Source organism: Falco naumanni, chromosome 10 (genome assembly GCF_017639655.2).
Source record: "Falco naumanni isolate bFalNau1 chromosome 10, bFalNau1.pat, whole genome shotgun sequence".
NCBI lineage: Eukaryota > Metazoa > Chordata > Aves > Falconiformes > Falconidae > Falco > Falco naumanni.
Genome location: NC_054063.1, coordinates 17,100,934 through 17,116,599, shown reverse-complemented (window position 1 = coordinate 17,116,599; position 15,666 = coordinate 17,100,934). Strand labels below are relative to the sequence as shown.

General features: G+C 39.8%; 1 protein-coding gene across 15 annotated transcripts in view; it reads left to right on the top strand.

Moving 5' to 3' along the window:
- The first annotated feature begins 2,052 nt into the window (after positions 1-2,052).
- LTO1 (LTO1 maturation factor of ABCE1) overlaps positions 2,053-15,666 on the top strand; it is a 30,528-nt gene continuing 16,914 nt past the window's right edge. For 11 of the 15 annotated variants that reach the window (XR_005829932.1, XR_005829931.1, XR_005829930.1 and 8 more), the window contains exons 1-4: positions 2,053-2,184; positions 2,796-2,901; positions 4,789-4,859; positions 5,851-5,968. Coding sequence is in view for 12 of the 15 variants with exons in the window: in XM_040608742.1 (XP_040464676.1) it covers positions 2,126-2,184; positions 2,796-2,901; positions 4,789-4,859; positions 5,851-5,968 (354 nt within the window). In the remaining 3 variants the exon portion in view is untranslated. Of the gene's footprint in view, positions 2,185-2,795; positions 2,902-4,788; positions 4,860-5,850; positions 5,969-6,089; positions 6,182-6,214; positions 6,239-6,325; positions 9,084-10,170; positions 10,932-15,666 lie in introns of those variants that run through there. The other 4 variants (XM_040608738.1, XM_040608741.1, XM_040608748.1 and 1 more) reach the window with 4 other exon arrangements.

Below are 15,666 nucleotides of genomic sequence, written 5' to 3'. Positions count from 1 at the left end.
GGAAGGTTTACTGGAAAAAGCTTTCCCTGCCATCAGACACCTGACTCGGTCAGGAACTGGGTGTGCAAAAAACTTCGGCACAGCATTGCCTTTGGTTCTGTGGGAATGTAAACACCACCAGGACTGGCCGCCGTACCCATCCCGGCTGACTGTAGTTTCTCTAGGAGAATTGTGGTGCTTTCATTTGCAATAGTACATTTTACAGCCCGAAAAGGTTTTTAAAGGTCAGGTGTCAGATGTCCCCTTGTGATGTCTCAGTCAGAAGCTATGATGTGCAAATACGAGTTGTTAGAGTAGTGGGAAGGCTGTAGGAGGGGAGATGCTGAGCATCTCCATTTCCACTTTGGGGAAGTGTAAAAAGCTATAAATCCTTTATTCAAGAGCCATAATATCAACCTTACCTCTGCTCAAAGCACTGAAACCATGTTTGTGGAAAAGTTGGGACCATTCTTTTTTACTCTGTTGGTGTACTTTGCGTATGAATGGAGAACAGCATAATAAATTAAATAAAAGCACTCTCTTTCCTGAAAAATGTATGGGAGCCAACCCTCCTTTCAGGCAGTGTCAGGCATGATGAAAGCAGAGATGCATTTCCCTTGGAAAGGAATAAAAATACATGATTAGGATTTTGAATTTGCGGTGAATTTGCAGCAGTCAGCAAGTTTTTGATGCAGTAAGTTTATCGGGAGCCCCAATGGATGATACTGGTTGCTGAAGGTATGTAAGTAAGAATGCCCCGCAGTGAGGCTAGTGATTTGTAGCCTTCTTGCAAAGACATTATTACATTTTCAGCATTTTTTATCAATCCCACAATCTTCTGAGATCAAAGAATATTAATTTTTTAAATCAAATTCCAAAGCAAGATTTTAATTGTAGGTATTGTGTTGGAGGAAACCTTGAAAGACAGCGCATATTTCCGCAGACATCAGCGGATGGTGCGTGTTGGTGTGTCGGTGGAGCAGGAGGGTACTCACACCTGGCACACCTTCCGAGATTTCCTGTGGGATCCAGTGGGAGCTACACTTTAATTTAGGGCAGCAAATGAGCTGCTCGGCTGGCGGAGTCACTACAAAACCCTACAGCCTGCTGCGGCGCAGCGTTTGCGATGCTCTGCCATTGCTGCATCTGCTTAGCCAAACCTTTCGCAGCATGGCTCTGTTTTCACTTTAATGTAGTTTTGGGGTTTTTTTCTTTAGACCCATCTCTGGATTTTAAAGCTCTTTTTGAGCCCCCTGCCCTCCTGGGGCCAATTCGGGGCGCAGCAGAGCCCCTGAAACCCCTATGTGAATTGGTAGGCTACTTTGGCACGCACAGGGCCACGGTTACGTTAAGGATCTGGAAAACAGCATTATAAGTTAGCATTAAAATATATGCTTACAAATAAGCATAAAAGGCTTATAAGTAAGTATAAATGCTTCCTTTTGTAGTGTTGGCCTGCAGTAACAAATGAACGTTACAAAGCAGCCCAGAAGGGCACACTGAAGTTTGGTTTGGGTGTTTACATTACAAACATTTACGTTCTGGGTATATACAGCACAAACACAGAACGAGAAGTGCTGGGGGTGAAGGTGCCGGGGGGGGGGGGGCGGTCGGAGCAGAGCCCCCGCCGGCTGCAGAGCGAGCACGGGTCAGACCCCCCGGGAAGAAGGTCGGGAAATCAGACAAAAGAATTGATCACCAATAAATATGTATTTTTTTATTATTATTACTTTTTTTTTTTTCCCGGAACCGCAGGTCCTGCGAATCTCACGGGAAAACGACGGGAGCTGATCCCCTCGCTGGGGCGCTGCCGCTTCCCACGGGCGTTGCTGGGGGAGGGCCCCGGTTCGGCCGCCCCCAGCCGTGCCCCCCCACCCCCCATCCCCCGAGCCCCCTGGCTCCGCGGCGGCGCTCGGGCGCCCCCTGGTGTGCGCACACGGCCCCGCCGGCGGCGCGAGGCAATGACGAGGGGGCGTGGCCGTTTCGCTCCGCCGGCTCCGCCTCCTGGCGGTGCCCGCGAGGGGGCCCGTGCGCCTGCGCGCCGGCCCCGCCCCGCCGGCGGCCCCTCCGGCTCGCCGTCCGTTCCCGGCATGCCCAGCGCGGGGGCGGGTGCCGAGCGGCTCCGCCGTCAGGCTGTGGCGGCGCGATGGCGGCCGTGGCTGCCGGCACGGACATGTTCGATGAGATCGTGATGGCCGAGGAGAGGTGGGACTGGTGGGGGAGCCTTGGCTGGGGCTCGGGGGCCTCGGGGGTGGAGGTGGGGCCGGAGCGGGCTCGTCGCTTGCCGCGCGTAACGGCCGGCCTAGGGGAGGAAGGGGCGCCACGGGCCTGGGCCTCAGCCTGAGTCCGGGCCTGGGCCTGGGTCTCCACAGCCGGCAGGAGGAGCCGAGAAGGAAAAATTGTGGGGCGAAGGGCGGGTAACGAGCCCGGGGAAGGGGCGAGGAAGGAGAAGGGCGGGAGAAATGCCGCTCTTTGCTCTTGCTGAGCGACCGACCTGCTCGATCTCGGCTCTTCCGCCGTCTGGAAAATTGGCCCGGAGTTGTGAGCTTGTAGTTAGCGGTGTTATTCTGGTAAAAGTCCTGAGCTGGATTGCAGAGTGCGCTATTCTTGGCACATTATTATAAACTTGTTTGAAAAGATCATGGTGTGCATAATTGCATCTTAATTTAAAACAGTTATGTGGAGTTTTGAAATATGGATAGTTGCATTTCAGAGGTGATCCAGCATAGTTTTGTTTCGGTGACCTGCTTGTGTGCAGTGTGAGTTTGATATAAAGTGAAAATAGGTAATAAAAATCCATGCTTTTGTCTTTATAGGTTTCACAGTGAGGGGTATCAGGAGGGGTATGCTGAAGGCAGTCACGCTGGAGTTGTTGAGGGCAGGAGGTATGGATCGCTCCATGGTGCCAAGATTGGGTCTGAGGTAAATGGGAAAATACTTCAGAATCATGATGTTTTTTGTCGTTAGAAAATTACTGTAACACAGAAACTGTTAAGCAAAGCCTGATATATTGGTAGTCAGAGGCCTGCTGGATTCCATTGCTTTGTATGTGTCCAAGAAGACCCATAAAACTAGTTCAAAGGTGGTATTTTGATATGAGCAATTAACAGATGGTTTTATGTTTTCTGAGCTTATTTGCTGTATAGGATATTGATTATTTTTTTTTCCTGAAAGGGAGGGTAGGAAGAAACAAATAAATTCAAACAAGCTGGCTCAGAAAAAAATCACAATGAACTATACATTTATTTTTGTAACCTAAAATTCTTGCTAAAGCTCCACCCCTGTACCATCTGCTGCAGTTCAGCATTAGCGATAAACATGGAACGTGGAGAACCCTAAAGGGGCAATTCTGGTTGCACCAATGGCATACCTGAATCAACAGCCCTTTCTAGAAGTGCAAGGATTGGAGAGTGGTTGTGAGGCACCTTAACTTGTCTCTTATGTCCAGTTCAAGTTTATGTAACATGGGGTGTGCGCAGATCTGTATAATATAGTTACAGTATTTTTGGACCTGAACTGAACTTTTTCGGCTTTGTTGGGAAGCTGTACTACAGGATTCATGGCAGACTTTGAGTGCAGCACCACAAACCTAAATCTATTTGATCTATTGAAAACCTTTGGGTAATTTGACAGTTGTCCCTTTTGATGTTTTCAAGTTTCAGAAAGTTAATTATCTATAGAAAAAACAGTAGCAATGCAATTAATCTGCTTTGAAGTGAAAAAGGTAAACTGTCAAAATTTTGACAGTTTGGTTATTGTAAGATTTTTGATTTGTATTTGGGTGTGATGCAGTAATGAAATATTTTCCTACTTACGCTACAACTGTCTTGTTCTGAGATGACAATGTTAAACAGCAGTCTCCAAAGCTCGATAGCTTTATACAAAATAGTGCCAGACAGACTATAATAGAGAAGTGCTGTAATCTACTTACATTGAGGAAGCTCCAGAGGACAGTAGGATTATAGACAGTGAGTCATGTTAAATGGGAGAAAGAGTGATTTGAGTAATTGTGGACCTGTGAGCCTATTTTATGTCTTGGGCAAAATTATGATACTGATCTGATGCTGGCCTTGCTTGATGGATAATTAAAGTAAGACATTATAATTAAAATGTGTCTGTTTTCAGGCACATCCCTCAGGCAGGCTTAGACACAGTACCCAGTTGGTGCATTGAAGAACTTAGCTATGTTCCTATTTCATTTGGTGTCCAAAGTTGTAATGAAAAGTTCTGGCATCAAAGCTGGCCTAATCATCTGTTCATGTTTCTTACTGATTCCATGCTAGCCTGCTGAGTTAGACCTGTAAAATTGTTTGCCTCTTAACTCAGAAAAAAGGGGAGTTTCCTCTTTGGTTGGTTTGGTGGCTCACTTGGTCCATCTTGTCTACTTCTTTTGTAGGGCTGTATGTGGACTGCATAAACTGACAGCGCTGCAAAAACAAATACCAAACATCTTAAATAGGTTGCTTTCTAACTGCTTCCCTACTACCATGCTTTAATAAATGTGGGGCTCAAAGCATATATAGTACAGCTAGTGTTTTGCGGAATTACTTTTTTCTGCATTTTAAATAGTCTGTCCTCTGATGCTAAGTAGATTTTTACAAGAAGTTTTCTGCTTCTTGTACTGTGTAACACAGATGGCCCTTGTTTCTCCTATCCTAATTTACTGGTATTGCCAGCGTAGAAACATGTTTGCATATCCAGTGATTTGTGTCCTGAAGAAGGGGATACAATGTAGTGCTTTTGTTGGTTTGACTACATATACACTACCTGTTTGGGTTTTTTCCATCACAAAATTCTTACCATTTGCAGGTTGGTTACTACCTGGGGTTTGCACTGACGTGGCAGTGTCTGCTCCAGAAATGCACAGATGAAAAGAACAGGTACGGGTTTTTTTATTAAAAAAAAAATAATAATAATCCCCGTTCCTTTAATACTGTTTCAAATTATGGTGTCCAGTTTTGCCTCTTCCCCAATACAAAAGAAATACTGAAAACCAGAAGAAAGGTGAGCAGTGGGATGCTAGGGTGGTATCATGTGCTGGACCATGTGATATTGAAAAGATAAGGGAGCTTGGTTTCTTCAGCCTGCGGAAAAGACAAGGGAGGTACCTAGTTGTACCACTTCTAGGGAAGTTCTAGGTAAGGTAAAGACACGTTCCTTGCAGAAGTGCACAGTGACAATAGGCAATTTTCACCATCTTAAGCAAGTTAAGTTCTAATGGTGTAAGGAGAAGGTCCTTTCCAGTGCAAGCAGCTAAGTGCTGGAACAAGTTGTACAGAGAGGCACTGGAAGCTCCATCTTTGTAGGTTTTCAGAATCTGGTTTGCAGTGGCCCTGAGCAACCTTATCTAGCTTTGAAGTTAGTCCAGCTTCCGCAGAAGGTAGACTGCATGACCTCCAGCTGTCCCTTCCAATGTACATTTTTCTGACTTTCAATGTTTTTTCCATATTTTTTGTTCTGTACAGTTTTGATTAATTCATCTGACAGAATTGCCAACATACTGTCAGACATTTTGATTTCTATTCTGGTGAGGTTTTTTATTATGTCTCTTTGTTTATCTTGGTCATCTAATCAATATTTCTGTAGATCTTTGAATATTTTTCGGGTTTTGGCAGGTAAGTTAAAAGGGAAACCTTAACTTTGTCAGTTGTGCTGAGCTGAATCTCTGATTATGGCTTAAATATGTATCAAATAGACACTGTCAGTGAGCTAAATGGGAGAAGTTGAATTAAAGGAGGATGCAGGGCTGGGTTCTGTGCTCTAATATTTATATATAAGTGTTAGTATTTTCATATTGATTGATTGAAAAAACTTCTGTAGTAGGCTATTTGGTTTCTCTGTTTTGATTTGATTTATTATTTTTTTTTGTAGCAAAAAGATGAGGGCTCTGGATTCATTAGTAGGGATGATTCAGAAATTCCCATATGAGGACCCAACTTACGATAAGCTGCAAGAAGACCTGGAAAAAATCAGAGGAAAATTTAAACAGGTTTGTAGGATTAAGTTGTTATTTTAGCACACAATGATATTAATTTCTGAAAATATTCAGTCTCTAAACCTGTTCAAAAAGACAGTCTTTGTGCAAAGCGATTATTGTTCTTATGTTGCAGTCATAGTAAAATACTGGAAGTGAATTAAGCGAAAATACTTGGTACCTGAAAATCCCCCAACAGATAGCAAATGCAAAATAGAAGAAAAATATTCTTTAAAAGAAAAGTAATTAATTGTCAAATAGTATTTTTGACCAGTGGGACCAGAAGAAGAGAAATGGAGGAACTGGGAGTTCTGTTGAACATTCTGCTTTGAAAATAGATGGTTTGAAACACTTCCGTGTATTCTTTTTTAGGTTTGTTCAATGCTAAATATTCAGTCTGATTTTAGAATTGGTACTGCAAGATCTTCACTAACATTTTGAATATAACAAATGAAGATAAACATGGATGACCAAAGAAGAAACATTAAAAGAACAGTTAACTGGAAAAGTGTTTATCTACTCTTATTTTAAACAAAATCAAAATAGTGAAGAGTTGCTAAATATTAAAGGGGAAAGGGAAAACCATTGAACTTGCAATACTACTTCTTGTATGTCATTTAACATTTGTCATCTCCAGGGTTTTTTTAGGAAACACTAGTGTGTAAACTTCCTAAACAGAAATGCTTCCTGTAATTCCTCACTAGCCTTACACTAATAGATTAATTCCTCAGAAGGAAAACATACACATTTGCAGTTTCCTTATTTAAAGGTATATTTTATTTAAAAATCTGTATATGCAGATCACTCAGTTTACACGATGTGTAAATATTGTAGGTGAAGTAAAATATGATCAATTTCCTGCAGACTTTGCAGTAGGAAACATTTCTGTGGGTAAAGGATAGAATGACAGTTGAAGTCAGAATGTGAAGGAGAAAGGTTTAGATACCTGCTCATAAAGTAGCTGCAGCTCAGAACATGAAATTTGTACTTTCTGCTAGTTCTGCAGACTGAGCCAGTGTGGGGAAAAAACCCCCACCAAACCCAGACCCAAAAAGCTAGCAATTTAAGTGATCGGTGAGAGAAGCATGACTACCAGAAGAGTTGTGATACTGATCAAATGTATTTATTAGTAGCTTTTATCAAGGAATAACTTTTTATTTTCCACCCTTGAAAATGTGCTCTTTAGTCTCATTCCAAAAAACAGATGCTGTCAGCTAAATGTATTCAACTATGTTGAAGGCAAACACCGTCAGTTATTTTACCTGAAAGGTATTTTAGGTTGGGGTGCTGGATGTCTTTGCATACTATTGGCGATACAGTTATATAATGAATTCTAGAAGATCTTTCAACAGTTCTAACGTGTGCATGTCTGGCTAAGTCTGCATGGCATAGTGTAGCTTCATAAAGACAGATAAAACTGCTGTGGGTATCTGAAGCTGTACGGAGGGTCAGGTATCTTGGGTGAAGGACATGTTTTAATATGGCCATATCCTTGAACAGCACTACTTTGTGCCACCTAGACCTCAGTTCTGTTTTACTTGTACAGCTTTTTTATTATACAAGAAAATAAACAACTTGGAGTTTTAAAATGTACATTGTGCATTCCAACTGGGATATGAAGAACATGCATTCTGCTAACATTTTTGGATTTTGGACTCTGAAGATAAAAACAGTTTTGCTGACAATATGGAGGGAGTTGCACGTGTGTGTATTCATTTATTTCAAAATAATGTTTTAATTTTTGTCTGTTTTCTGAGTATACAAGTATGCCAATGTCAGAGGCTTTTCTTAGTAAGTGGTTGCTGGTTTACTTTGTTTTATTGTCATACGTATTTTAAGTGTTCACACAGCTTTGATACACGTAGTGAATGTCAGAGCCATCTAGTGGAGGAGGTTGTATTGTGTAAGAAACAGATCATTAAGAGTTCACAAATATTGAGAGATAGAAGTTGTTAAAACAGAGTGCAGAACATATGTGCGCATGATCCAGCTCTTCCAGTTATGTGGTGAATTTCTGTGAAATAAAGTAATACTGAGGTAGGACTCGTGTAGCTTGTTTCCTCATTTGAGACCTTGGAAGGGACAAGACAGCAATGATGGTCTCTTAATTTGGGACAGTTTGAGTGCGGTTGGCTTTTAACTGTTACGCAGCTAAACTACTGGGAACCATGACAGGCACCAAACTGCAAGTACCGTAAAATAGAAGCAAAATAAACTAGCATACCCTGTAATCTCAGTAAATAGGTAGACACAAAACAAGAAGATGACATACTAGAGAAAAGAAAGATAATTTGACTTTATTATCACTTCAGAGAAACACAAATTTGAAGAAGTTGTCTCTGTATCCACAAACCAGTTTATTTTTGCAAATCAAAGTATTTTACCTGTTTACTTCAAATTAGTGAAATGAATCCCTAGGTAGTCATCTGTGATGAAGTTTTGACTCAAAATCTTTTGTTGAAGTCCATGAATTATACTTTAAATAAACTCCCTCTGGATCTTGGTCTAAAAAAGGCAGTTTTGTTTTCTTCCAAATGGTAGTACAAAGGGAAGTAAAAGCTGGAGCTCTAAGTATTCGTGCTTTAAAATGCAGCCTTTTTTGGAATCTTTGTACATGGTTTACAAAAATGTATGTAAAAGCAAGAGAAAGGGATGTGAGAGCTCCAAGTATCTGTGAAGCATTTGCTTAATAGAAGTGTATGATATGTAAGTGACATGAATGTGCTGCTGTAGAGTATCAAAAGCAAAATTATTTTTGTTTGACTAAGAAGAGAAAGGGTCTTTGTGGATCAGGCGGTCAATGACTTTGAAAATTGGTTTGGTGGCAAATTTTCTTTTATTGCTTTAATTTTATTTATAACAAGTATTATTGTTAGAATAAATTATTATATAAATACACACATATATATATATATACATCTATTTAACTATAAAGATTGTAGCAACCAGAATCTCAGACTGGGTTATGCAAAGTTTAGGGTTTGCTGCTAGGTCTTTAATTTAGCTCCGTATGTGTGTACATACTGATGGAATCTCTTATTTCATGAGTCTGTGTTTTGCTGAATATCTTCTGTTGCATGTCTTGTATGGGCCTGATGGTGTTTATTAAATGAGGTATGGTTAAAAATTCTGTTGGGTATGTAGTTGTGTACTTTCTTTGGTGCCAATTTTTTTAAACCGTTTTCTGCAACGGAGTAGGGTTTTCTGTGTTGTTGAGGGCTGTATCGGTGGAGCCTTCACAGCATAGTGTAGTGGTATTTTTGTACCTTACAGCTAAGGAGTTAAAGCCCAGGTTACGTCAAAAATACTGATTTGCCTTAACTAATGTGAAATGTCTAATGTGACTCGTTCCAAGTAATTTTGCATTTTGAGTGCTTCAGAATGTGCTTCTTGCCAGCATCGAGTGGCTTACGTAGCTTTTTTGCATGTTTGTATTTTTGCCTGTGTTTCTCAGATCAGTCACCTAGAAAATGAGGAACATTACAGTTGGCAAACACCTGTGAAAGGTGTGTGCTTAAGCCAACTAGAATGCTACTGGGGGAAAAATCCATCAAAATTTCAAAAAACAGTATTCAGTTTTGTGATTTCTTCTTTTTTTTGAGGCCTTGCCTGTTATGTTAACATCATCTTAAAATCTGTAACAAATGAAACCAAATTTTTATAAATGGCTTCATTGGTTTCTGCTTACTCATCCCGTGTCTTGAGTGGTCAGGACTCTGGTGGAAGCAAGCATTAACGCCGCAATTAAAGACCTATCAGAAGATCTGTGCACAGGGAGGCTGGGTAAAGCTTCTGTGGCCCATGGTCATTCAGACATTTCCTGGATTGAATGCTTGACTGTGCAACTTAAGTATGGCTTTAAAGACTGGGTGGAAGAGATATGGGAAAAATGCAGTCTTGTAGATTATCATAGTGGTTCTTAAAGTATGGCATAGAGATTGTGGCTTTGTGCTATATTGTCAAACAAGTTTGAAATTTTGCAGAAGTACTTGATCTGTTAAGAACAGTGAAGTTAATTGCTGCTAAAATCATTGAAGTTGCTGAGACTTAAAAATGTATCGTATTCACTGCCTCCAGTTACTGCTTGGTAGTTAGGGAGGAATGTTTGAAGCATTTAACTTGGAAATTTCTGACTTGCCTGGATTGCATTCTGCTTGGTCTGTTTCTTCATGGTCATTTCTCAGCTGAAACTGTGGCTTATAGAATTCTGTTGATAGGTGGATACAAAGCTGGTCACTGCTAGGGTACTGAAGCCATTGCAGTCCCGAAGACTCTTAACTTTTCTTTCTATGGCATGTGATGTACTAAAGAGTCAGTTTTGAGGCATCAGCAACGTAAACTGCCTACAGTGAATTAATTCCCTGCAGAAGTGTGTGCTGGTTGAATGCTGTCTTATAGCCATGGGATCATCAGCTGTTGATACCGAATCAGCCGTCGCTAGAATGTGTAAATCTGACTTTGTAGGTTATCTGTGTCGTACTAGATCAGTACAATTAAAAAAAAATGGAGTTTTTTAAAGCTTCCTAGTAAAATTCATTAATAAAATACTTGTTCTATCTTCATTAAGTAGCATACTTTCCATTTGTTGTAAACTGTAATGTGAAGGGGATCAATTTCAGCTTTGAATGTCAGTAATCAACAGAAATGGGTGAAATAAATCAGAAAAAAAATGTGGCTGTGCAATTGTTCACTTAAAAATCAACCCTGTAGGGGTAGTCTGGCTCATTGAAATCCTGTTACGTTTTTCTGAAACAAGGTTATGATAATTTGTGTGTGGATGTGTAAGGAAAGCCTGGCTTCACAGTTTGGCATGCCTTGTTTAATTATGTGACTTTTTGATATGATTGCTATCAAGCTATTAAATATATAAGCAACAGTGTGTTCTAGTGTGTGCATAGAACCAGTGCAAACTTGTGCTGCTAGCTTTGTGGTTATATGCTATTTAGAGGAAGAAAAATAAAGGCTGGTTTAAACACTCTGGTTTTGTAGGATTATTTTTGGAGAGTAAAGTACACCTTTTGGTCTGTGTCTTTAGGATTTCTGGAAAGTTACAACATTTTTAAATAGATGGACTACATTGAGATAAAATTAGGAGTTGTAATGTTTCAGTAGATCAGTTCCAAAGTTGATAAACCTACAAGTTTTAGTTTTTGAAGAGATGAAAGAGAGTTTGAACCTTAGGATGTATTTATGAATGCTTATTTACACTTTGGCTGTAAATACAACTTCCTGTATTGGAACAAAGGGAGGTCCGTCTGTCAAAAGTCTGCCTGCACCCTAGTACTCTGCAGTGCTTCAGAGTAAAAACTCATACCCCTTTTAAGATACGTGACTTACCCCACAGAAATACATCAAATAATCTGAATTTTTGAGTTTTTAGATCCATAGATCCTGTTCTGTTGACACCTTTTTGTCCTGTATGCATTTACATCCCTTTTTGAATGTGAAGCTTTAACACCTGTCTCCACATTAAGGTATTACAAGAAAAGAGCATTAAAAATGGAATCTTCTGTTTATCAAAATCATGCGACTACAGGCCTGGATCTAATATTTATTTACTCATAAGCTGCCAAAGCTGTATATTTTATTAGATATAGCCTCTGCTTCAAGATCTGGTTTAATAATCTTAGATTCTTTTCTAGTTTTGTTCTTAAATAAAAGTGGGTGCCTTCTCCCTATGTGGCTTATTTGAACATTTGTGGGTGTTTTTTTGTATAATGTCCTGTAATTAATTGGCAGTGTTGAATGTTTGAAGGGGAATACTGATGATGTTAACTTAGGTCATTGTCTGGAGGTAAAGGTGTGGGCAAGCAAGATGAGGATGACTCCTTGTCAGGGTAGTTGCTTTCTTAAGCAATTTCTGCGCTGATAGCAGCATGAAGCACTACATGTTTTTGACAAAGTGCTGGTGTTGGTGTGCCTAATGATCTTAAGGACGCAGTTTGAAATATGCTGGAGTATTAGAATTATCAGAAGGCCACTTGGATTAAAATCTTTATTTCTGAGGGAAATTTAAAAAAAAAAAAATTTTGTTCAGGGCACTGCAGAGGAGGTTATAACAAAGTTGGATTAGGCAGATAGAACAGTGCACGTGTGATACTGTGTCTCACCCTGATCTTAAAGAGGAAAGGCTTTGGTTTGAAACAAACTCTAATATTTCCACTAGTGTTACAATTCTTTATGTTCTTGGTGCTATCCAGTATGAATGTCAGTGCCTTTTGAATGCTGCCTTTTGCAACTTCTTCTGGCAATGGGTTCTGGTCTAATTACAACCTAAACCCCAAGCTTTCACAGTTTAGTAAGTAACCATGAAGATTCTCATTTTGCAGTCTGCCAGTTGTTTTTTTAATGGATAAAGTTATGACAGTACACATTACTACAGAAATTTATATGTCACCAGAGAAAATGGAGATCTGGGAGGTATGAAATGAGTTCTGTGGCAAGTTTCCAGGTGCAAGTTTTGGTGTCTGGGATTAACATACAAAGGCCAACTAGAGCGATCTGGTACTGAAGCACTTCAGTGTGTCCCAGCATTTGGAATTGCAGAACCAGCTCAGCCTCTATTGACGTTTAAAAATTTAAATTAAAAAAATGCACTATTTTGAAGGCAGTCACCTAAGTATGTGACTACATGCACTCAAACTTGAAAATAATGGTTTCCTTAGCAGAGACAAGAAGAGATACTGGATTCTTTGGGGTTGTCTAGACTACCCTGTGCAATGGGGTGATACCTGAGCTAAAATTAAAGCCAGCTTAACGCAGCAGACTGTGTTGGAACAAAGCACTGATCTAGCTGATGTACAATGCTGTTAAATATCGAAATGAGCTCTATTTTAACACTGCTTTTACAGTTAGTTCATTTGTAGCTAACTTGAATATCTCTTTGGCATCACACTGTTGGTATTCCTACCTTAATCACAGGAGTTTATTCCCTAAGTGTAATAATTAAATTCTTGCAGCATTTTTCATCCTAAAATTCTTAAAGTATTTTGCAACTCCTGAACATACGTACAGCTCTACCAGATGATGTAATGCTATGCAGAAGGAAACATGGTCACTAAGCTTATCTGAAACTTAGCCAACATAGGAGACTTTGGAAATCTTTATTAAAGTAGTACCCGTTCATTCTTATGAAATATATGAAAGGTTAAAAAAATCAGCCATAGTTAATGCCACTTGATTCTAAAGTGGCTTGCTATACAGTGTTTTTTTAATTCTTCCATCATATTTAATATACATATAATTACCAATAATACAGAATTCTGTGTATCTTTTTGGTGTGGCAAAATTGCCTAGAGAAGATTTCTGAATAGGTATAAGAAACAGCACAGCTTTTGTTTTGGAAAATTAGAAAGCTTGATTGTAGTCAGGCAGAATTTGTGTGAATGGCGTCTGGAATAGTGGCATACTTACTGAAAGAATTTAACTGATATTTGTTTATAATAAAATTACGGCGTTTATTTTAGCAAAATGTTTAGGTAGAAAGATTGATTATTCAGTTTCTGCATCCCAATTCTGCGCTAGACAAAATCGATGTCAGTATTTGTCGCTGTCTTTCACTTTTGATTGTTCAGCAGCATATTTTGCTGCTTTATCTCTATGTAATAGTAATTACATTTTTAACCTTCAGCATCTTCAGGATTCTGCAGAATAATCAACACTGCATGGAATCTTTCTTGATGGTAGGAACTGTGAGTCAGCAACCCTTTAATTTTTTTAGTTGCAGCTATTGTTCCAGCAGCAAGCTTTACTGCTATTGTCCAGTGTTTGTCCAGCTCACGTTTACTGGACTGTGGGAACGGATTAGGGTTTCATGGCTTTTTTTTTTCCTTCTTGCATAAACTCTTGATCAAAGACATTCCTTGGATGACAAAACACTGTATACTGTGTCACACAGTCCTGACCAGACTGCACGAACAGTAGTTTAAAAACACATGCCTACATTGTTCTCTAAACTGGTTTTGTTTTTTTTTTTTGCAATGTATGTGCAGACATTGGATTTTTGAGACCCCGTTTACCTCCTTTAAAAAACATACATGCAGAAGTTATTGTTAATAAGTACTTGACGGTTTCTGAAATAGAAGTAAAACCAAAATTACTTTTAAACTAAGAATCAATATAATAATATGTCACTTAAGCAGAGCTAGAGGTTATGTCTGCAGTCTGTTTCCTTCTTGAGGAGACCTTGGTTGTGGTGCAGTTAGTTGAGTGCACTGTAAACCTAAAACCTCATGGACTTGTGGCATCATTTTATGTGTCATATCCAGAACATGTGAGTAGGGTGGAGAATGATACTAGCACAGTTTGGGAATTCATAACCCTGCTTCACCATAGGTACATGGTTAGAACCTCATGTTGAGAATCTTGCTTATTATAGTTGTGTGTCTTGCTCTTCTTTAAAATTCTCTCACACAATAAGATAAGGACAAACTCCACAAAAATCCACTAGCATCATTATTTCTCAAACTAATGTGAAAGAAGTAAGTCGTGTTAGAGAAGAATGTGGCGAGACTTTTTCAAGGAGCTTTGGCATGTGATTTGCCTGAAAATCTCCTTCAGCAGAAGCATGGGAGAAGTGGAAAGAGATCCCTGGAGACACTTAAGCAGGTTTACAGAGGGATTTAAAAACATGGAGGGCTGTATTTAGGTGATTGGAAAGTTATTTGAGGATAAGAGAATACTTGTGTGTTCTCCCCAAACACGTGAGCCTTTACATATGCTTGTTTGACTCTGCAGCACTATTGAGCACTACCATGCAGAATCAAAGACGGATGAACTCTTCCACTTATATTGGAAAGATAGGGTCTGTAAGGGGGGAACCTTTCTGATCCTTTGCAATCCAGTCCAGGGTCTCCGTGAAGAGAGAAGCATGAATTAATATGTGGCTGATAGATGTATTGTCTAAAAGGAAGGAAGCAGTCATAGTGAATAACCAAACCAGCTACAGAAATACTGGGTCAAAACCATGAAACAAATATATTGTGTTTATAATAAATAATGTTTAATTTTGGGTAAATAATTGCTGATGCCTTCTGGAAATCTTGGGAAGATGTTATATCAGTGCATATAAAAAGAACATAGCTATGTTGCACAGTGTACATTTGCTGAAGGTCTGGTCTTTGTATTTAAAGTAGCCAGCAACAGAACATAGAGAACTGTGGCCAGTGGGTATTCAAGGAGCAAAAAAAGCTGTTCAAAAATAATACCCTGTATTCAAACAATGTATAGTGATAGAATCTAATAAAAGGAGAAGTAAAACATCAAAAAGCTCAATTGTTCGTTTCAGACAGTTTGCCGTCGAAGCAGTGACTTAGGACACTAGGTCACTCGTTTGGCACTGGCTCAGGTGGGTTGTTGCAGTGCTGTAGTGGTGGTTTAGTGGTGCTTGTTAAATCATTTGCCCAGCTCCTTGAAGACTGGTGCTAATGTTACAAATAACATCCTTATGGTAGGTAACGTGTTAGTGGACATAGGAGACCAAGCATTGAGTGGAATACAGCTTGCGGATGGATTAAGTGACACAGGGCACGTGGGTGGGATGGATGAAATAACAAACCCGCACCACTCAGCAACATAGAATCTAAAATTTATTTACTTAGCAGATTGGGAAGGGTGAGTGGCTAGCAACTTCCATCTGTGATGTACATGCTGTGTGCACAAATCAAAGCCCTAGACCCTTCACCACATGGGCCCAGGAGGAAAGGTCTCTTTCT